Here is a 23,741-nt window from a genome sequence, read left to right as displayed (position 1 = left end):
TATTCGATGAAGAAGGCGGTGTGACCTCATAATCAAAAATACATGTTCTGGATACTTGTTTCTCCTCTGATTCTTTTGCCTGGGGGAGTTTCTGACACTCCCAGAAGAAACAGGTTCTTCCTATCAAAATCTATTATAATTTCAAACATTTTAAAAATCTCACCATTACCTTTTCTCCTAAGAACACTCCCAGCTCATCCTCAAAAATTAAAATTCCTAATCTTTGGTATAATTGCGATTAATCTTATCTGTCCCTTTTCCAAGGCTTAGCATTTTTCCTTCTAGTGTAGTGCCCACAATTGGTCACAATGTAGTTGCAGCCTAATCATTGATATTCGTAAAGGTTTAGCATAAATTCCAAAAATTGTGGATCCTGTATGCCCTTCCTGCCATCTTCTCAGAATTTTGATTGATTGATATTTATTGTCACATGTACCGAAGTACAGTGAAAAGTATTTTTATGTGGCCAAGGGAACGTACACAGTACGTACATAGTAGACAAAAGAATAATCAACAGAGTACATTCCCAATTGTACATCAACAAATAGCTATTGGTTACAATGCGGAACAAGGGCCAAACAAGAGCAGCACAGGGCACCGTGAATGCTGCTCTTACAGGGAGACAGATCAGCCCAAGAGAGAGTCGTTGAGTCTAGTAGCTGGTGAAGAAGCTATTCGTATATCTGGATGTGCGGGTCTTCATACTTCTGTATCTTCTGCCTGATGGATGGGTCTGGAAGAGGGCAAAGCCTAGGCGTGAGGGATCTCTCTTTGTATTGAACTCCTTTCACAATAAATAATCTCTCATCTGCATTAAATCTCATTTGCTTTGTGTCTATGTCCTGAAGACTGTTATTCTTCTCACCATTGTTACACAACATCACTTGATACTGATGGTTAATTTTTCTGAGGTGAAGAAATGGGTGTGCTGTGTATTGAGGATTATTACTGACATTAAAAAAAATAATTATTATTTCCTCCTAGATTACTGGTTGGACTTCTAACTTGACAGATGTTGTGATCTCTCATCTGTTTGGAAAGGTGAGTTCCTTATTTTACATATCTCTTCATACGAGAAATGTGGTTAGAATATTTTTCCACCACAAAGAATAGTGCTGATTTAATTTGGTTCAATTTTTGCCACTAAATAAGCTAAAGTATAAGTTGTCTCTCCCTGGGTATCCTCAACATTGTCTTTGGACACTATACGTCTCATGACATTTGATATGAAAGAGGCAATCAGTTGATTATCACTCTTGAAAAAAAATTCCCTTCTACCCTTCAGTTTTTACCGAATCTTGAATGTTCATGATGGGGTCAATCTTACTACCTCTAACAAAGTCTTGAGGAATGTAGCTGCCAGATTGATTTACGTGAGACAGCACGGTGGCACAGTGGCTACCATTGCTGCCTCACATTCCAGGGATCTGGTTCAATTCCAGACTCTGGTGACTGTTTGTGTGGACTTTGTACTTTCTCCCCGTGTCTGTGTGGGTTTCCCTCGGGTGTTCCAATTTCCTCCCACAGTCCAAGGATGTGCAGGTTAGGTGGATTGGCCATGCTAAAATTGTGCCTTAGTGTCCAAAAGGTTAGGTGGGGTTACTGGGTTACAGGGATAGATGGAGGCGTGGGCTTAAGTAGGGTGCTCTTTCCAAGGGCCAAATGGCCTCCTTCTGCACCGTAAATTCTATGAATCTATGAGGACATAGCTAGCTTTACCTCATTCTCATCCCTATTGAAGACATTGTAATTTACTCTTGCATTGGTCAGAATGACTGGTGACCAGTCATGTCTTCACTGTCATGTGCTTCATTGTTTAGTACATCTCGTACTGCCACTATAGAAAATCTCTGGCAGCCCAAAACTGAGATTCGGTGAGGCACTGCAGCATCAGAATTGTGTATCACCTCAATCTGTGGTATTGGGGCATGATGCAACTTAAGAGTACTAAAACCAACAGTGCTTCAATGGGGAGTGCAGAAAGGTGTGTCGTGTCAGAAGCAACAACTGGCTTGCTTTGGAATAATGTGCCAATAATTATGCTATAATGCAGGGCTACCTGCATGTGTAGCTCAGAGCGTTCTGTAACCAGTGGACAAGAGCATAGCTCTCTAGTTCGACACGTCTTGTCAAGAATGATGGTAAGAAATTGGGCAACTAACCAGAAGAGGCTCAATTAGCATCTTAATATAAGAACGCAGACTAAAGCATCTTTAGGAGGTGCTGAATGGACAAACCAACTGGGAATGAATTGTTGGAAGGAATTTTCAAGTGAACCCTACATGCTAATGGTCAATTCAGATTCTTATCATAGAATTCACAGTGTAGAAGGAGGCCATTGGGCCCATCGAGTCTGCACCGGCTCTTGGAAAGAGCACCCTGACCAAGGTCAACACCTCCACCCTATCCCCATAACCCAGTAACCCCACCCAACACCAAGGGCAATTTATCATGGCCAATCCACCTAACCTGCACATCTTTGGACTGTGGGAGGAAACCGGAGCACCCGGAGGAAACCCACGCACACACAGGGAGGATGTGCAGACTCCGCACAGACAGTGACCCAAGCCGGAATCGAACCTGGGACCCTGGAGCTGTGAAGCAATTGTGCTATCCACAATGCTACCGTGCTGCCCACATTCTTACTGTTACCACTCTACTTTGGACCCCATCATGCTGTTGATCCAGGTATGGTAGCCGCCCCCAAGAGCCATGTAACAACTAAAGTTAATAAGGTTAGTTCAAAGGGAAATTCTTCCAACAGCACCGTAAAGCAACCCATGTCAACTTACAAAGGAACTTCAATAACATGCACGTTCTGTTGACGATAAATTGTAAGATGCAATTTTTCATGTAATGACCATCTCCAACATCCTTCTCACCAGCAACTCCCCCAACACACACACACTTAGTCAACAATTTGGGGCATACCTATTGCACTGAAGTTTAACTTGTAGCCAGTGTTGAAATGGTCGATCCAAGTGTAAGCCAAATGCTGAGTACTTCAATGTATGGTCACCCTGATATCTTCAACATGATCTTCTCTAACAGCAAGTCAAGTGCATCATGGATCGCTTAACCATTCGCTTTGACGGGTGCACCACATCCACACCGAGATTAACATGTAGGATAGAGCATTCCGCATAATTTGCACCCCTGAAATTCCATCTCCAACCCCCATCATCGGAGTGTATATCACCAACAGGATGCCAAACCTGTGACTCTCAAGTTGTCCTGTTGCTTCCATGTGACCTCTGCCACTGAGTAGATTAGATTACGAGCAACAATATTGTGCAAATAACATCAGATTTCATGCAAATCACATCAAATTTTACAGTCGCATAAATAACCTTTGGGCGTCTTTTGAATTTCTGTCATTTGCTGACACAATATCTTATCTGTTCCCATGATGGTTTTACTGAAGAAATAGCATCATGAGGTGGAAGCATTTGAAGAAGGGTCACCACCACCACCTTTTGGGGGGGATGCGGGTGGAGTGGAACTAGTGATGCTGCATTCAATAAATGTGACTATTCGCAGCGTCATACATATCCAACGAACATTTAAAAAGGATAGTTCCCATGCCATTGATATAAAAACAGGTTTGAATGTTGTGAAGAAATCTGGATAATTGTGATAAGTATACCCAGGAAATTTAGCCAAGATTATTATAAATCTACAGTTGATACAAAAGAGCAAAGTACTATGGATGCTGGAAATGCTCAGCAAGTCTGATAGCATCTGTGGCGGTATTACCTCTGTTTCTCCCTCCACAGTTGCTGCCAGACTGGAGCATTTCTTCTTGTTTTCATTGTACGTTTGTATTGTGTTTCGGATTATATATTGCATATAATAATGTGGTTGGTCTTTTGTGGGAGGTAAAATCTTGTCAATCCACTTTGTGTCACCTAGACAGTTAAACTACTTCCTGTACTTTGTGTTATGATATTGTAATTAACACTGTTTAATATGTTTGCAATCTATTTTAGGATGAAATGCATTCTAATCCTGATTTGATCCAGTTGTACCGCTCTTACATTTCTTCTGATATTAATCACAACAATCTGCAACTATTTGTTGATTCGTACAACAGGTAAAGTACTACTGGATCAGTTTTAATTTTCTTTTTAAATAATGAATAATTAGGATTTGGGTAACGATACCCTATTGTAAAGCATATAGCCACACGTTAGAAATTTCCAAGCTCAATTGCAGAATGTGCTGGTTCCTCAAGGCAGCTAGTTGTGATACAACCAAATCAAACACACCACCACCTGCAAATTTCCCATCCAGGCCCCTACACCATCCTGACTTGGGAACTATACTACCATTGCTTCACTGTGGCTGGGCCTGGAACTCTTAATAACTTGTGGAGTGCCATGGGGATCCGTGCTGGGGCCATAAATATAATTAGGTACAATCTTGCAATTTGTATCAATGACTTGGATGAAAGGACCTTGTACGCTGCTAAATATTTCTAATGACAGGTAGGAAGTTGTGAAAAGGACATAAGGAGGCTACAAAGGGATAGAGAAAGGTTAAGTGAGTGGGCAAAAATTTAATTTTGCAGACGGAGGAAAATGTGAATTTTGACTGGAAGAATAGAAAAGCAATATATTTTAATGGAGAGGGATTGCAGCGCTCTATGGTACTGGGTGTCCTGGTACATCCGTCACAAATAGTTGGTATACAAGCGGGGCCTCATAAAGGACGGTGCCGGGGGATGGGCAGGCTCCGGTATTTTAAACTAGGTTTCTCACTGTCCAGACTGAGCAGCTTGAGGCTCAGACTGGCTTAAAGAGACTTCTGATCAGCCAGTCTATCAAGCGTCAATTTCACTGAGCACTGTGCTACTGCTTCCAACCCTCGGGTAGCTTCATGGGTCTATTTGTTTTAAGAAAGCCTGCCATAGGCGACCTTAAGTCAACAGCAGTGCAACATCTATCAGGAGAGTGATCTTGTCCAGGAATTTTAGAACCTCCTGAGGGGAGGTTATCTGCAATGTTGACTTGTTTAGTAAATTAGTGATTTCTTTGTAACTTCGTAACCACTTGGCTAATGTCAGCTGATTGCTTTATGATTGATTATCATAAGTCACACTGCCTACCTACTGCATATAGGTGGAATGGAAGAAAATAAAGGGCTGGATCCTCTGTTTCGCAGCACCAGAAGCGAGAATCATGCAAAAAGGAAAAAAGTCCGTTTTGCACCCGGTGCCGATTCCAACGGCATGCTCTGCGGAGTCCCTCTTCACTGGTGGCGATATCGCTGCCGGATCCATACAAAACTGTAATTTACATGGACTTTAATATCATCAACAGTGCCGGTCTTCTGTGAGCCAGCAATTTTGTGAGTGTGGGAATTGGAGCGCTTAAAACAACTCCAGCTGTCGGGCTCTTTGGCACGAACTCCCAATGAGGGCGGGATCCAGATCACATCGGACGGAGCCAGTCGGGGAACTGGCGCGGAGCCCAATTTGGGGCTCTTGCGTGAGTCACTTGTGACCAGATCTGTGCCTGGTGACAACGGGGTGTCACTGAATTACGCCCCCAAGTCTCCCAAACAGAATTACGGCCACAATCAGCGTTTATACAGCACCTTTTACAATGTCCCAAATCACTTCACAGCAAATTGGGAGCTTTTACTGGTATAATATAGGAAATTTTTCCAATTAGCGGAGCATGCTCGAGGAGCCACCATAATTCATATGCCCATCATGGGATGAGCTGGGCTAGATGGTCTTTGTCATCCATAATTATCCTCCGAATAGAGGGTGAAATCATGGCTGGAGTTCTTTTTATTTTGTTGCTAATATATGTTTACTGTGAGTGGGATTTGTGGATTGTGATTGCCAGGATGGAAGTGCACAGTGGGCTCATAGTGAATAAGTAACCTGTTGCACACTATTTCCGAGAGTCTTTTCCATTGACTTCAATCTTGTCCTTTTGTCTACTTAGCACTCCATCTTGGTATTTTTTGGGGGCATTGAAATATCATGATAAAAGTTGTGTTCCATAGTAGATTTTGAGAAACTGCAGTAAGCAGTGTCTTCAGACTTGATAGTCAAGAAAACAGATGTACAGTTGTGAACCATTCCGTCTTTGCCCTCTAGCCTCTTAAAAAAGGTTGGGAGGCACCTGAGGGCTCCAACTGTTTTTACTGACAGTGAAGACTTGTGTTGTTCAACCATTCCACTTTGATGCTCAGCAGTCATTTGATTTCTCTACCTTGTGATTACTGATGAATAGAATCCAATTAACACCCCTTGTACAAAATAATTATATTGAATCATATTATGCACCTGGACAGAAGAAAGTCCTCTTCTACCTACAGAATACAAAATATCTTGTGTAATTTATCTGAGTAACAAGTATTGAATCTTTCCCAAAATACAAATTTACTGATGACAATGTGTGACTGCAGCACCAGAGCATCATGACCACCAGTTTGAAAACCACTGCCCTAGAAGATGATGCTGGGGATTAATAATAGGATTAATAATTTTTTAAAAAGGGAATGGCAGAGAATTTGAACAAGTATTTTGTATATGTCTGCACAGTAGAAGATACAGAAAACATGGGGAAAAAAAGCAAGGGGCTAAAGGGAGGGAGGAACCTGAAACAGTGGCCTGGATTCTCCGATGCCAGTAGCGGGGTTCCTGATGTGGCGGAGAATCGGACATCCGGGGTAAAAGCTGTTGTAATGCTCAGCTGGGCATAACCCTGCTGGCTCAGACCGAGGAAGCACCATCTGTCAATTCCTGGAAAGAGAAAGCAATGACCTGTGTTTAAACCCCTCAGATCCTTGACCTGCAAGCCATTCATTCATTTCCCATAGTGGGCTAAGATTGATGGTTTCTCCACACAGCTGTGAGCCTTGCTTCATTCATCCATCCTTCATGGTTCAGTGACTCTGAAGTACACTGACCACAATGTTTACAAACCACAACCACTTCAAAGAGAGTCAAGTACTGTCAATTTCCAGCTGAGTCTGAAAGAGGGTGATTGGAATACACTTAAATCTTGAATTCCCCACTATTATTATCCCCCATGTAAAAATCACCCCCACCCCTGCCGGCATGACGTCAAGTAAACTGATCCTGACAATCCCCACCGGGAGTGCAGAGGTAAGTACAGCTCCCAGGGAGGAGAGGGGAGGGGTCATGCCAGAGGGCGGTGCCAGGTTTGGGCGGGGGGGGGGTTCTCTGTCCATTGGGGGCGGGAGTCCTTTATTTTTCAGGTGGGCAAGACCCCAGCCCCCCCCCCCCCGGTCAAACTGGCCGAGGCTGCTAGCATGAGCCAATCCTGTCAGCGTAACGTTGTGGGTCCCGCCTCTACCATCTTTTTTTAAGTACTTTAACATTTGGCAGAAAAGGCAGCTGGCAGGCTGTTCTCATCCAAGACAATTTTTTTTGGGGGGGGGGGGGGGGGGGGGGGGGGGGGGGGATGCGGGGAGAATCGTAATTTTTCCCCACTATTCCTCCAATTACCTCGGGCCATCATGCCCTGGGGATTTGTCTGATTTTAACTCCAATTTTTCCACGTCTTTTTCTCTGCCTCACTCTTATTAGCCCCTTATTTGCCATCTATTTCTACCATACAATTTGTTTTCTGCTGTAAAGGTACGCAATATTCTTTCAATGTCTTTGCCATTTCCTCATTCTCCATGACTGTTTTGCCTGCCTCGAAGGGACCAACATTCACCTTATCTGTTTTCCTATCAAAACTCTTGCAATGTGTTTTATATTCCTGATTAATTTATCCTCATTCTTTTATTAACATTTTCGTAGTCCTTTGGGGTTTCCAAATCACTGAACATTCAAACATAAGTGTTTTGCAATGTTTACAATATTATGCCATGGCTGGTGCATTAGTGCTACCAAATGAGAATAATTTTTCTGGAACTGGCGATGGACTTATTTGCAGTTTGATTGAACTGGTAGATTTCTAAAATACTCATCTAAAATTTGAGTTGGAATATATAGAACACCTGTGCCTAAAGCAAAGCAAAACTGTAGTTTTGGCAGAAGAAATTGAGTCAAGTAGATGAAGTTTGGGAATGGTGAGAAAGATGTGCAGAGGAATATGTGAATTAAACCAGGAAAGCACCTACTGATAACTTTTCAAATATAAGCAAATTAACTAAAACAAGCTTTCTTAAACATTTATTTTTCCTCTTTTAGCCGAAGAGATCTGGATATTGAGCGCCCTCTTCCTGCGGGGCATCATCATCACCACCACAATACTACCTTGCAGTGAGTTTATTTAGAAGTTATTTTCTAGCTCCAACAATTAATTTGTAATTTGGGATAAAAGCTAGTCTGATTTTTGTTTGAAATTTATAATGTAATTGAAGAAAATTTAACGTTGCTGGATAAAAACAATGGAGCATTCTAGGTCTGGCTAGTCACTGGGGACAGATATTCACTGGCCTGACGCACAACAGCGGATCAGCCAGAAAATCAGAGGAACACCATTTGTGAATTTCCTTCCAACTTGTGCCCATGCTGTGGCATTTTTATGAAGTGATGCCAGTGATCAGCCCTTCACCCAGTGGGGTATTAGTCACTGACTGGCAGCAGAAAATGTGTCCATGCCAGGTTGACCAGGTTTTGATATGGTAACAAAGGGAACTGCCAATGTGGGGGGCTGGGGGTAGGACGGGGTGACTTTGTGCTTTGGAGCGGGCAAGTGAGAGAGAGCGAATTGGGCATCATTCTGGATTGGGAGTGGACAAATTGGGACCTGATTAGAGGCTTTTGAGGCAAGTTAACATAATTTTGCGGAGTTTCATTTATCTTCAAAGCTGCCTCCTTGGAATTGGGTTGATTGCCTTGCCCATGTTCTGGCTACCATTAAAGCAGGATATGGATAGATTTTGGTTGGGATGGGGATTGTTTTTGGACTTCAATCTGCCCTTTTTCTTCAGCTACAGTTTCCCCAGAACTATTGCAGACTTTTCTGCCATGACATCAAAATGGCTTTTTTTTTAAACATGTGTAACAGTGAGGCTGGATGACCTCGGGATTGATTGTAATAATTTGTGCTGATCAGCATTTTGTTTGTAGATGTCCTGCCTTGTTGGTGGTTGGAGATGCTTCACCTGCAGTGGATGCAGTGGTATGTTAAGATTATTATTCAAATTTCATAAAGTACTGTATAGACATTCATTTTTTAAAAAAAGGTTGCTGCTTATTGAAGATGTGGCAACCATGTTGTCCATTTAAGATTATGCTCAAATTATCTTGTGCTAACACTCCTTGCCTTGTGTAATCACAAAATGGGAACTGTAATTATTTAATTTTGAATTTGATCGTAAAGAGTCCTAGTGACAGGGCAGCATGGCGCAGTGGTTAGCATTGCTGCCTCACGGCGCTGAGGTCACAGGTTCGATTCCGGTTCTGGGTCACTGTCCGTTTGGAGTTTGCACATTCCCCCCCGTGTTTGCATGGGTTTCACCCCCTATTATGGGCCAGGGTTTAGAGAACACCAAAGTATATCATGGAGTTCACCTGACCCACGCCTGTTTAGAGATTTTGGTTATGGGGAGCACCAGGCCCCTCTTTCCAGGTGTGATGCAACAGAGACCTTAAGTATTTTTAAACAAAACAATGTTTATTCTATGAATTCAGTTAACATTTTATAAACACACAGTAAACAGTTTATCAACTACCAACACAGATATTCCCCACAGATACAATACTCTATATGTAACCCGTAATATTTTCCTAACAACATCCATAAGTCATATACCCTTTTTAACAAAAACAGCAGGTTTGAATTCTCTACAGAGAACAGTTATCACTTTTGAATTATCAAGTGGTCTGGAGACATTCTTTAGCATGCAGAGAGAGAAAACTCAAAATACATCATCTTGTTTGAATGCAGCTCCCAACTGAAAACTAAACCAAAAACTCAGCTATAAAAACAGCTTCCAGCTCAAAATGAAAGTATAAGCCAGAAACACAGCTCAGCTCCACCGACACAATTACATCACTGCAGCTATTTGATATACACACTTTTCTTAAAGGGACACTCGCATGACACCCCACATCCCAAAGATGTGAAGAGTAGGTGGAAAGGCCACGCTAAATTACCCTTTAAAAATGAATTGGGTACTCTAAATTTATTTTTAAAAAGAGTCCTAGTGACTGGCACATTTGAGTTGAATTAAATTGGGTAGTTTTCTAAAGTTTTGCACCAGTCCCATCATTCACATATCCCTGTGGCTAAGAAAGCTGAAATGGATTCCAGTACCTAATGCTGACATACTTCATCTCCGTAAGTTATAAAAATAATAAATGCCTGAAATATTTTAATGAATAATGTCTAAAGTCTGTTTTTCTTGGAATCTATACCAAAATACAGTGGTTTTAATTCCATTTTATTACTCTTGTTGGAATAATAGATTAAAGTGGTTTGACTACTCATGTCGCTGCATATAACTTGTTGACTTTATATGCAGTGCAAATTATTCAACAAAAATATCTATATCCTTTAAAGATTATAATGTTTGGAAATTAATCCTGTAGGGAATAAAATAATTGTTGTACCAAGTTTCATTGAAATCCGTCCATTTAGTTTTTGAGTTAGCATTGAGAAACAAACTGATGAATATTAACCAGCATTCCCTTCACCCACCTTCAGTGGCAGAGGTAAAAAAGAGTTATTAACTGCATGTTGCCTGAATTGTTTGCACTGCCTCCCACCTGCAACCATCATTAGCACAAGTGTTTGGTTGATTTATCCATCAATTAAACTGGAATCTCTACTCAATTGATTTTTGCTGCGATCTTAGCCTGCTCAAACTGATTTAAATGACAATGCTCAGTACTTGATTTAGTCATTAGAGTAGAAAATTTAATTAAGTGCAACACTTTGTTAACGCTACACCAGTAGCATTTAAACATTGTAAGCACATTTATCCAGAACTGCCAAACTGTTTGGATTTAAAACATCTAAATTGAATGAAATTAGAATGTGGAAACCACTTTTGGTGGTACATGCTGATTAATGCAAAGTGGAATAATGCTTGAAGGAGATCTGCAATAAACATTAAAGGGATTTTAGCAACACACCAGGCTAGGGAAGACTAGTTTCATTAGGTTTAAGTATCCTCAAAATTAGAAGAGAAGATTTTAAAAAGAATGAAATTATTTTAGCCTTCCACTTCCTAGTGGAAGTGGATGCTTGGTTATGATAAGAGCAGGCTTGTAATAATATTCCATCCAGCACTTGCACTTTTATTTATTTCTGTGATTGGGGCATAACTGGCAATGCCAGCATTTACTGCCCTTCACCTAGTTTTTCTTGATCTGGTGATGGTGAGATATCTAGTCCATGTGGTGTATGTAGGCACATTCACAGTGCTGTTAGGGAGGTAGAACAATTCATATACAGTGCAGAAGGGAGGCCATTCGGCCCATCAACCCTCCAAAAGAGCACCCCATCTAGCTTTTGGACACTTAAGGGGCAATTTAACTTGGCCAATCTATCTCACCTGCATATCTTTGGACTGTGGGAGGAAACCGGAGTACCGGGAGAATGTGCAACCTCCCCACAGTTAGAATCAAACCTGAGTTCATGGCTCTGTGAGGCAGAAGTGTTAACCACTGTGCCATCGTACCACCCAATGCAAATTACAGAATACAAGGAGAATGGCTGCAGTACAGAAAGACGCTATTCAACATGTCATGTCTGTGCTGTGGTTCTCTGCAAGAGAAACTCCAATAGGCATGAGTGCCTACGTTGTCTCTATAGTCCTGCAAATATTTCCTCTTCAGGCGCTTATCCAATTTCCTTTGAAAGCCCCAATTGGCCTCCTGCCCCGTCCAAAGTCACTTTTAGCTGCTGGCGTGTTTCATGCTTGAATTTGATTACTTGAAAAAGTCCCATGTGTACCATCAGTGGAAATGCAGAGTCCATGTCTTGAAGGGTCAACATTGACCAGAAGCTGTTGACCCGTATAGAACTTACTTGCATTTAAATTGTGTACACCATACTCGCCCTCCTGTCATTCCACAAAGCAGCTTGACTATCAAAACCGGAATTGGAACAGGTTCAGATTGTATAAGACCTGTTTATTTTAAACTGGACCTTCTTGGTTCTTCGTTAACTGATAACTTCATAACCATGAAAAAGTGCTTAATGCTGAGAATGTTGATTTTTTTTTTTTCAGGTTGACTCTAATACTAAGCTTGATCCAACAAAGACTACTCTGCTAAAGGTAATATAACATGACTACTAAAAGGCAAAATGTTGGCATGCTGTTGTAATGGCTACATAATTAGTTTGGTGTAGCTGAAACTTTCATTGTTGGCAAAAGACATTGTTGGAAGGCACTGCTTGCAGTTTGAACCAGAATGTGTATGAATCTTGCGAGTTTAAAATACAAGCAATCATTCTTGGGATGTTGTGATGGTGTCTCTTTACATGGTAAACCCGGTATTTATGCTGGGCTCCAAACTAGAATCTTTAGTTTCTCTCTTTAGGGAGGACTCTGTGAAATAGGATAAATAGGGAAGTCTTTAGAATTACAAAAAAAAAATGTTCTTGCAAGTGGTGATTGGTGTAGAATTGGATCTAGTGTTTGGTGGCAGAACGATTTTCAATTTTGACCAAGTCTACGTGCGGTACAATTAATGTCAGAATTTACACTTTGGTAGTGAACCTGTTCTGGCAGACCACTTCTCTTTGACCAACTATTTGGGTTTAGAAGTCGCTATTAATGAGCTTTAATATCCAGTTATTTCAACCTTGTATCAAAGTATTAAAATTGTAGGAAAATGGATGTCATTTGTGGCTTACACCAATATACCTACAGCTTATCTTTAAGAAGAAAATGACTTTTGAGTTATACGAGTAACAGCCCATTGGTGTTTTGAAATGCTAATAATTGACAGTGTACAGCATGAAGCTTAAATGTTCACTACTGTACATGCTAATGTTGTAAGAAATGTATCAAAGCGGAGAAAGTGAACTCATTTTATTAGTTGCTGAAACATTGAAATATCTATTTAGAATATACAATACCTTCATAACAATCAATGTAGGATGCCAAGAACTGCTTGAGGGTGTTTGTTCCTGTGTACTATATGCAATATTCTGTGCAATGTGTAGCTCTGTATTGTAATTTCTATATTTGTTATTGTAGTTGCTAGATTTTTTTTTCACCATTTCTTAAGGTGAAACATTGGTCGGGATTTTCTACTCCTGATTGCATCAAGTGGGTTCGACAACAGGAGTGAAAAATCTCAAGAATGGCCACATCGTGTTTCATATCGACGTGAACACGTGACATGATGGGTCATGCCTCCAACGTTGTATGCCAGGATATAATTTGAATTAATTAGCATATCATTATCGGGCGTCTACACCTGAATCATCACCCCACCCCTGTCAGGAAAACCATCCACATCAGTGTAAGGGAAGAACGGCATAAAACCCATTTTGGTTCCAGGATGTGCACCTGCTCAGTGTGTGCATTGCTCAGTGGAGGGGAAGAGGGTCATGCCCTGGTATTACCTCAGGCGCTACCTGGGGCAGTGCAGGTTGGTGGTGTGTGGGGAGTTCCAGGGTGAACCTGGGGCAGCCTTTGAAAATGATGCCCTGGTCTTCAAAAGGGCGGGTGAATCCGAGGCGGTAATTTACAAACCTCTGACATTCACACCTGTTTAGGCAAATGCCGAGATCCAGGGCAGCAAGGTAGCGCAATGGTTAGCACTGTTGCTTCACAGCGCCAGGGTCCCAGGTTCGATTCCCGGCTTGGGTCACTGTCTGTGCGGAGTCTGCACATTGTCCCCGTGTCTGCGTGGGTTTCCTCCCACAAGTCCCAAAAGACGTGCTGTTAGGTGAATTGGACATTCTGAATTCTCCTTGTACCCAAACAGGCACCGGAGTGTGGCGACTAGGGCGTTTTCACAATAATTTTATTGCGGTGTTAATGTAAGCCTACTTCTGGTAATAATAAAGATTATTATGTTGATGTCTGATTCCCTACTACGCTATATGGTGCGCCATTGAATTTCCTGCAGATTGCAATCAATGAATTGATGAGAAATTGCACTTTATTATTCTTTGTTTTAAAAAAAACTTGTTATGCCTTGTTGAATGAAGTGTAACTAAGCCATGATCAACATCCGGCCTGGAAAAACTTGTTTTTGTGGAATGCAAAATTATCTGTTCCATGATAAACATTCCATAAGCTAAAAAATTAAATTTGAAAATCTTGAGATTTCAGCTATCTTAATGCCAATTGCATGTCCCAATTTTTTTTCTTCTAAAAAAAAAAGTGAAAAGTGACTGATAAAAGCAGTGTCGCTTCCTAGTTTGCTGTCATAGAATCCTTCCATATGATTAGCTCTTTGACATTTGTCAAGTGATGTCATTAGAGATTCTGTCTAGATCGTGTCAAAATTAAATTAATGCAGTGCCGCGGAACTCACTAGATCTTTGCAGACAGCTTTTTTGCAAGATCCGTGGTGTGGTGATTGTCCCTTTTGTTGCCAATTAGTAATGATGCTCTTTAGAGTCGCCAGGTATCAAATGATACCACCACAAGGCTTTACCGGATATCGATCAAAGGATCACACAACCAGTTAGTCAGTTCAAGTTCAAAGATGGTTTATTTACACACATTTACTTCGACATGCAACACAAAATACTACAAGTTAAACTACACCTAACAACTACAATAACCTATACTTAACTTCAGGGCAACCGGCTCTATGCTGATGGACAAGGCCTTTGTCCGGATCTTGCATGGCTGGGTGGAAGAAGTGGCTCTGTTTCTGCTGGGCTCATCCGTCTGGTAGCGATCATTGGTCTTGAACATGTCTGTCTGGTCGTTATGCTGCACTTGGGTTGGCATAGGCCGGATCCAAGAGAGTCCGAACACATGGCTGTGTCTCTTTTTATCCCTCTGGGATTTCACGCTCTTTGGGGCGGTCCTTAGCTTTGGACCCAATAATTCAACAGGCTTCGATCACTGCCTTCGATTTTGGCCAATAAAGGAGCGGGTGCCTTGATGGCTGGGCATAACCTGAGCAGTCATTGACCATGGCGGTTTAGGCTTTCTTAGCAACGGGAGTGGTGCCGGTTAGTCTGCATCTGTATCGGTTATCTGAGTACAGTCCTTTTGTTCTGGGGAAATGGGCCATTAGAATGCAAACAAACGGGGTTTTTGATCGCGTCTAGCTATCTGGATTGCAAATACACACACAAGCTCTGAGTGTGTCTGAGTCCTGGGTTGGCCATAATTCTTATGGTCTTTGCAGGTGGCCATGTGAGATGGCTACACTTTAAGGGTAGTAGAGTAGGGGGTCACCTGGCCTGGATGACCAATTGAAACTTGGTGTGGAATCACTCCATGGTGAGAGAGGCTCCTGGACAGATATTTTTGGAGATAGCTACATGCAGCTACTGTATCATCCTTTTGCGTCCAGTAACAAAATATGTGAAAGTGCAACTTTACACGTGCTGAACACTGTCACATCACTGTTGACCAAACTGTGATTTGGTCAGGACATGGTAATAGACATTTTTTTTTTCTATTGTTTAAAATTCACTTGTAGGTTTCTTGTTTCAATAGTTTCCAGTCCTTGCTTACTTTTAAAAGGTTGCTAGAAGTGACCTTTGAAAGCTCTTTACTTGGGAATTGAGCTTCTGGGCTATTTTCATGACGTTTATTGGTGTAAAATGAAATCTCATGAGCTGGGAAGTTTTCGGAAACACTTTTTTGTTTAAAATAGGTTTTGCATAAGTGGTTTAAAAGTTTATTTTGGTTTGGGGAGTATCTTTAGGTACTTGTATGGATACCAGGAGATTACTAGCTCCAACACAGCTATATTTCTGTTCTAATGTCAAGTTAGTTTTTTTTTAAATCAGTAATGTGGACAAAATATTGGTAAAACAGCATAGTTGAATGCTAAATTATCCTCTATAGAATCTCTCTGCATGTTCTACGCAGTTCATTATCAAACTGCATACACCTTTTTATGCATCAAAGATGGATATTAACATTTTTAGCAACCTCAAAGCATATCCTGTGCTGTTTACATACTAGAATGCACTTAGTTTATCTCCGCATTGAAAAATGTGAAATATCAATTGTAATGAACAATCATGTGGAGCACTGCAAGGATTGCTTATTAATGCTCATCAAAATTAGCTGAGTACTTCGAACAGCGTATTCAACTATGCCAGTGTCCTGACTACTTATAAATGTTCCCCAAAAATACATTCCGTAACAAAATGTAGCAAGAATGACCCATTCCTTTCTTAACAAGGAGGTCAAGTATAGCATCAGATTAAAAGAAGTGGCGTGTAATGTGATGAATAGTAGTAAACCTGAGGATTGGGAAAGTTTTTGAAACCTGCAAGGGCAACCAAAAAGTTGAGTGGAAAAATAGTGAGAGCAAGTTAGCTAGAGATGTTAAAAACTGATACAAATAATAAAAAGGTGGAGAGTACCCAAAGTAACTGTTGGCTTCTTGGCAGAGATATTTGATTTGTTTAGTGTCACGTGTACTGAGGTACAGTAAAAAGTATTGTTCTGCATACAGTCCAGACAGATCATTTCATACATGAAAAAAAGCATTGGGCAAACATTAATGCACAATAATGCATCAGGTGAAGTTGACCTCATTAACACTACACCCTGTATACTTCATCCGATGCCGGTGCTTATGTAGTTACATTGTATACCTTGTGTTGCCCTATTATGTATTTTCTTTTATTCCCTTTTCTTCCCATGTACTTAATGATCTGTTGAGCTGCTCGCAGAAAAATACTTTTCACTGTACCTCGATACACGTGACAATAAACTAATCCAATCCAAGCATACAGGAGTGTAGTACTACTCAGTAGAGAAGATGTATGAAGAGATAGTTCAGTCCATAAGAGAGGGTCTTTTAGGAGTCTGGTAACAGTGGGGAAGAAGCCGTTTTTGAATCTGTTGGTGTGTGTTCTCAGACTTTTGTATCTCCTGCCCAATGGAAGAGTGAATAAACCAGGTGGGAGGGGTCTTTGATTATGCTGCCTGCTTTCCCAAGACAGTGGGAGGTGTAGATAGTCAATGGATGGGAGGTGGGTTTACGTGATGGACTGGGCTATGTTCATGACTCTGTGGTTTGTGAGGGCGGGGCCGGGGGGTGGTTAGGGAGTACTATATGCGGACGACCTGTTGTTGTTTGTGTCGGACCCACTGGAAAGTTGGTGCAGAATTATAGGCTTGTTGGAGAAATTCAGGACTTTTTTGGGCTATAAGTTGAATGTAGGGAAGAGTGAGGTGTTCCCGGTGAATGGGATGGGGAGGAAAACCTAGGGGTGCTACCATTCAAGGTGGCAAGGGAGCAGTTCAGGTAACTGGGGATTTGGGTAATGCATGAGTGCCACAATGCATAGGTGGAGCTTGACAGGGTTAGTGGAAGGGATTAAGGGGAACTTTAAATGTGAGATACGTTGCACTTGACATGGACTGGGAGTGTTCTGGTGGTAAAGATGAATGTCCTGCTTGTTTTTCAGTCCCTCCTGATTTTTCTCTCAAGCCTTTTTCCGGAAGGGTGAGGCGCTGGTCTCAGAATTTGTGTGGGCAGGAAAGATGCCATGGTGAAGAGGGCTCTGCTACAAGAGCAGAGGCAGTTGGGGGGGGGGGGGGGGGGGGGGGGGGTTGGCATTCCTGAACCTGATTCACTACTATTGGGCAGTGAATGTAGCGAAGGTGGGGCGTTGTGTATGGGGGGGGGGGGGGGGGGGACTATTAAGATTTGGAATCAGCCGAGGGGGAACTTTAAATTGGACCAAATATCGGTCTTGACGTCCCAACTGCATGGGAACCACAGGTTTAAGCAAGGGGGAGGGTGGTGTGGATGGATGGGATGTATAGGCGATTGAGGGAGGAGGGGTTGGAGCAGGTCAGGGATATGTTCTGAAAGGAAATTTGCTGGGTTGAATGAGCTGTGGGAGAAGTTTGAGTTACTGAGAGGGATTACTGCCAGTTTGAGTTACTGGCAGATGTAGGACTTTGTGCGAAAAGAGCTGCTGGCATCTCCCCGACTACAGAATATGCGCTGCTGGAGCTGGTCCCAGATGAGGTGGGGGAGTGCAGGATCGGGGACAGTTAGGGTGGTTGAGAGAGCAGATTAAGGCACTGGTGGAATTGTTTAATTGGGAGGGGGAATTGGGGAGGGAGGTAGGATGGGGTCTCTGGTGTGAGGCATGCTGCGAGTGAACTAGAATGTGCTTCATTCAATTTAAAGTTGTGCACAGGGTGCGGATGAGTGGGTTCTTTCCGGGGGTAATGGATGAATGTGAGAAGTGTGGGCGCGGGCTGGCGAGTCATGTTCTGGGTTGGTAAGACGTTGGAGAGCTTCTGGGAGGCGGTGTTCGGGACCTTATTGAGAATAGTGGGGGCCAATGTGAAGCCGGACCACATCCCCATGGTGACGATCTATTGAGGTGCCAGAGCTGCTAGAGGGCATGGGGGCTTTGCCCCCGATGTTTTGGACTTCGCCTCTGATTGCCCGGCAACAAATTCTTTAGAATTAGAGGTCAGATACGCCACCAGGGATTGCGGCTTGGCTGGGAGATCTGTACAAGTTTATCCGGTTGGAAGAGATTAATTTGGCTTGAGAGTGTCAGAAGAGGGCTTTGAGGTAAGGTGGAGGCCCTTCATGGCAATATTTGAGGAGCTATTCATCGCAGGGGGGAGGGGGGGTTAAAAGGGGAAAATGTACAAACTGTTAACTCTGTTTTGTTGGAATGTGGTTTTCATGTTGTTATTTACGTTTAGAATAACATTTCTTATCAGAAAAAGAATGAGCTGTACCATTCCCACAAATTTAGATACAAGATTTTGATTAACTATTCTCTCCTTTTGATTTGAAATAGATGTCTGACTGCGGAGGACTGCCACAAGTTGTTCAGGTATATTTGAAACCTGCTATGTCAAATAGTCTTTCACATACTGACTTAAGGAGATATCCCTCAATGGCCTCAACCTTGCTAATCTCTAATCTTAACCCCAGCCCCAGAACCTTCCAAGATATCCCCACTCATCTTAATTCTGGCTGCTATAGCAACCCTGATTTTTAAACTGTTCTGCATTGGGGGCCATGTGTTCAGTTACCTGGGCCTTGAACTCACTTTCCTCTACGATAGTCTTTAAAACATACAAAATAGGAGCAAGGAGTAGCCCTTTCAGCCCATCAAGCCTGCACCACCATTCAAAGTGATCATGGCTCATCCTCTTTCTCAATGCTGTACTCCTGCTCTCACCCCATACCCCTTGATGTCTTTTGTGTCTAGAAATCTTTCTATTCCTTAAATACATTCAGTGACTTGGTCTCCACAGCCTTATGTGGTATAGGTGAGTCCTAAAGGCCTATCCAAATTATGAGACCATGATCCCTTGTTTTGGATCCCCAGCCAGAGGAATCATCATCCCTGCGTCCAGCAATGTCAGAATTTAAAACATTTTGATGAGATTTCCCCCTCATTCTTCTAAACTCCTCAGTGAATACAGGCCTAGTTGACCCAACCTTTCCTCATAAGACAATCCTGCAATCACAGGAATCTGTCGGGTGAGCCTTCACTGCACTCCCCCTATGGTTGGTATATCCTTTCTTGGGTAAGGAGACTAAAACTGCACACAATACTCCCAGATGTGGTTTCACCAAGGCCCAGTACAGCTGCAGTAAAACATCCTTGTTCCAGTATTCAAATCTTTACAATGAAGGCAAACATATCATTTCCTTCCTAACTGCTTGCTGCACAAGCGTACTTGATTTTCAATTACTGGTCTACAAGGACACCCAGGTCCCTTTGTACATCACCATTTCCAAATTATTACCATTTTCAGTTATCCTCTGCCATTGTTTTTCCTACTGAAGTGGATAGATTCAATTTATTCACCGATACGTCATTGCCATGTATTTTAAATCACTTGACGCCTCTTTACTTCCTCCGCACCACTCTTCATTTCACCTAGCTTTGTGTTGTCAGCAAACTTGGAAATATTCCATTTGATTCCCTCATCCAAATTGGTGATTTATGCCTGGGGCCCAAGCACTGATCCCTGTGATTCACCACCTTCCAATCTGAAAAAAGACCCATTTATTCCTACTATGTTTCCAGTCTGTTAACCAATTCTCAACCTGTGCCAGTATATTGCCCCCAATCCCTAGCGCTTTAATATTGCACACAATCTCTTACTTTATCAAGAGTGCTCTGAAAGTCCAAATACACCACATCCACTCGTTCTTCCTTATCTATTTATATGACTACCCTAAGGTCTTGATTTGTAATGACCCTGTGAAACACTTTGGGACATTTTATCACATTCAAGGTGCTACATAAATATAAATTGTGGTGGTGTCATCCTCCCATTAGGACACCCTCCAAATGTATGAACTGACTTTGTCTCCCATCTGGATATTTTTGGTGGGAAGGGTCTTGGGTAGATTTGAATCAAGTAGAGTTCTCTGAGCACTCTTGTACTTCTCGCCACCTTCCAAATAAAAGGCATATTATGGACATAGTCTGTTGTAAGCGTGATGAATATTTTTAATACAAAATAGATCTGAAAAGTTTAATGCATTTTAAATTATTTCATTCTTGGTTTTCTCTTGTAGCCAGCAAAGCTTACAGAAGCTTTCAAATACTTTGTGCAAGGCATGGGCTACAGTAAGTAGAAACCATTTACCTTAGATGGGTTGAGTACAATATTAATGGTCATCATTGCACCTAGTGAGCCATGCACTCTTTTATTTCTGCCTTGTTCTTTAATCGTAGTGCCTGCAGCCAGCATGACTCGTCTTATGAGATCCCGTTCAGCATCAGGATCCAGCGTAGATGGCAACAGGAGTCGAGCTCACACCGGGGAAGCATCCAAGATTTACAGTCACCCACCCATGGGGTTGAACCAGAATACCAATGCTAACTCGAATACTAATGTGGGAGGTGTTGAAGCCTCTGGCCCTCAATCAGCAGAAATTTCATGTTGAGAACCCTTCTCTCTCTCTACCCTAAGGAAAAGTCAAGAGTGTAAAGTTACGCTTTAAGGCATAGTGTGAACATAACCTGAAGTTTTTTTTTAAAAAGGACGTCTGGATTAAAAATGAATATGGTGCACAGACTAAAATCTGCTTGTTTTGTCCATGCTTTCTTGTTTGTGACTCTTCTAATTATTGCCATAATTGAAAGCAAAGAGTCCATATAAAACCTGAAGGTAAAACAAAACAATTGCTGTTTCTTTTTCTTGGACCTTTTTCAGGGAGTAGTGCAGTATGGGTAACACCATTTTGTAAGCATTACTTGTCCATGAGTTATATGAAGCTTTTGAGTTGAATGTTGAGATGTACATAGTTTGATTAATCTTCTTAAAGAGAAGAAATATAAAATTTTGTTAGTTTCTGTAGCTTTTTATCGAACTTCAATTCGTTGTTTTTCTCGTTGACACGCTGTTAAAGCAGAAAAATTTACATTTTTGAAAAACTACTTCTGGTTCAGTACGTATGTAGGTTGATACTGCTGCTCCCTTGTATAACCTTGTCTTTTTCTAATTGCATAAATTTGAGTAGACAATTACGATATTGATCCTTTATAAAATAAAGTAGGCTAAAAGTGCTTAGCACCAATTTTCATGGTTGTGTAATGTAATCTATTTGAAAGTATGCATTTATATTGTATTACAGAAACTTGTATTTTTGAATTTTTGTAAGTTTTTTGAAACAACATTGTAATTTTCAGCAGCTGTTGTGCTTTTAAGAGAACTATTTAAAGGAGTTCTAATGGAAATTGCACTCAAATCACTTAATTTCAAATGATGGCTGATATGACTTATGTTTTTTCTTTAGCAAGAGTTCTTTCACGATATTCATTCTGCACCCTGCACTGTCCTAAAATGTGTCAACAGCAGCAATTCTATTATGAACTTTGTAAACTGAAAATATAATAGCTTATCAGCATTTGGCTTCACTTCTGTTTCTTTATATTCAATCCCATCTGAAGGTACAAATTGCAAAGAATTTTAAAAGCATAGAAATGACCCATTTGGCCCAACAGACATAAATATATGCCTGTGTTTGTGCTTCACATAAGCCTCTTCCCACTTTGCTTCATCTTGTCCCCATCAGCCACATTGAATTTGGAAATGGCGTCTAACCGCACCTGCAATTTGAGGTTACCATTTAAACACTGGTTTATATAAACCTAGAAACTTTTCCTCAAAAGATGAAAGCTCGCATTACGTGTGGGGATAATTTTTTCAAATTTTAGATGCAGTCTGTAAACTAGAATGCTATCATGATGTGATCCCTTATTGTGGTGCCCTGAAACACACACCAACCCTTTAAGCATTTACTTTTGTTTCCATTCCAGAACTAGGAAACTTGATCTGCGTGAAAAGTGCCAAAACCTTTTGTCAAGCACAAGATATAGAGGTGGTGGGTCTGCCATTTAAAATTTTCCTCCCAAGATTATTTTACTGCCATACATGATAGCAATATAATCATTAAATCGATAATCAAGTTATTTTTTGGACTGGGATGGTGTTGACAGGATGTCTTAACTTTTCGGGTGCGTATAGCGGGGTATGAGCTTGCCACCACTATCAAATGGGACTCGGTCATTTTTTTCTGGCCTCTTGGAAACGCCCTGTACTGAACTCACTTCCTGCGCTGACAAAATCAGCTTGTCAGTGCAGGAAGTAATCGGGGCACCATTTCTGAATGCTGCCCCAACACCCCAGCACTGCTTCCGGAACTCTTTCCCCCCCCACCCCACCCACTGCCCCAACTTACCTCTTAGGGGGTCCTCTGACACCCTGACAGTGCCAGGGTGGAACTGCGTAGGCGCCTGTGTAGCAGTGACCAGGTGCCAACAGGAGTGCCAAGAGTACCACCCTGCCCAGAGCCTGACCACCAAGGTTCTCAGATGGTCCCCAGATGCCGTCATGCCTGGTCCATGTTGGTGTGGGCCAGTGCTAAACAGCGCCATGGTCAAGTCTCTCAGATGAGACAGTTCGTTCCCGGGCCGCGGGAGAATCAGGCTCCCACATATTCAATTGAGCCACTAAGTCATTTAAATATGTTAATCTGGATCTCACCCCGCAAGATAGAGATCCAGATCACTAAAACTTGTTAGGTCTCGAGAGGGGTTCCAAGGCCACTCGCAAGATTTTACAGCCTCGCCGTGTCACCAAATTGGGCACGACGAGGCCATTCAATCACATCTGAACTGTGTTTTGAGTTGTGCTGGGTCCAAGGGTCAATTTTTGCTGTCTAAAATGAATGAAAAATGGTTTCTTATGATTCTTAATACTATCTGGAGATCAATTTAAATCAGAAAATCCTAATATAAGCTATTACCCTTTTGATCCTACAAATGATAATACTGAACAAACCGATTGAAATTGAAGTGTTTGAAAAGTTAAGTTGACTGATATTTATTTTGAAAATAAAACTTTTGAAACTTTACAATTTGCTTCTGAAACAAAGCTTTACTGTTTTTATTTAAAATATTCCTGTTGCTGGATAGGTTAATGAAAATTTTCAAAATAAAATTTTCTTCTCAAATAAAGCTTTTATTTTTCATTTAAAATGTCCAAGTTAATCAACTATCATGAGTTGCAGTAGGCAAGAGAAGGAACAATGACAGTTCAATTAATTAGGCACAAACTACGATTAAACCTGGTAAAAACTGCTTAGTTGGTTGTTACCCAAACCTGCTGAATCATAGTGGGTA

The 23,741-nt window shown here is 41.6% G+C and overlaps 1 protein-coding gene across 8 annotated transcripts in view; it reads left to right on the top strand.

The window, feature by feature from the left end:
• LOC140385759 (protein NDRG1-like) overlaps nucleotides 1-23,476 on the top strand; it is a 120,524-nt gene extending 97,048 nt beyond the window's left edge. For all 8 annotated transcript variants that reach the window (XM_072468240.1, XM_072468244.1, XM_072468243.1 and 5 more), the window contains 8 exons: nucleotides 985-1,041; nucleotides 3,990-4,093; nucleotides 8,183-8,254; nucleotides 9,068-9,119; nucleotides 12,178-12,225; nucleotides 18,888-18,923; nucleotides 20,630-20,681; nucleotides 20,790-23,476. In XM_072468240.1, the coding sequence (XP_072324341.1) occupies nucleotides 985-1,041; nucleotides 3,990-4,093; nucleotides 8,183-8,254; nucleotides 9,068-9,119; nucleotides 12,178-12,225; nucleotides 18,888-18,923; nucleotides 20,630-20,681; nucleotides 20,790-21,001 (633 nt within the window). In that variant the 3' untranslated portion in view covers nucleotides 21,002-23,476. The remainder of the gene's footprint in view (nucleotides 1-984; nucleotides 1,042-3,989; nucleotides 4,094-8,182; nucleotides 8,255-9,067; nucleotides 9,120-12,177; nucleotides 12,226-18,887; nucleotides 18,924-20,629; nucleotides 20,682-20,789) is intronic.
• Nucleotides 23,477-23,741: the final 265 nt, after the last annotated feature.

Source organism: Scyliorhinus torazame, chromosome 11 (assembly GCF_047496885.1).
Source record: "Scyliorhinus torazame isolate Kashiwa2021f chromosome 11, sScyTor2.1, whole genome shotgun sequence".
Lineage (NCBI taxonomy): Eukaryota > Metazoa > Chordata > Chondrichthyes > Carcharhiniformes > Scyliorhinidae > Scyliorhinus > Scyliorhinus torazame.
The sequence above is the reverse complement of the archived record's forward strand: the minus strand, read 5'-3'. Positions and strand labels throughout refer to the sequence as shown.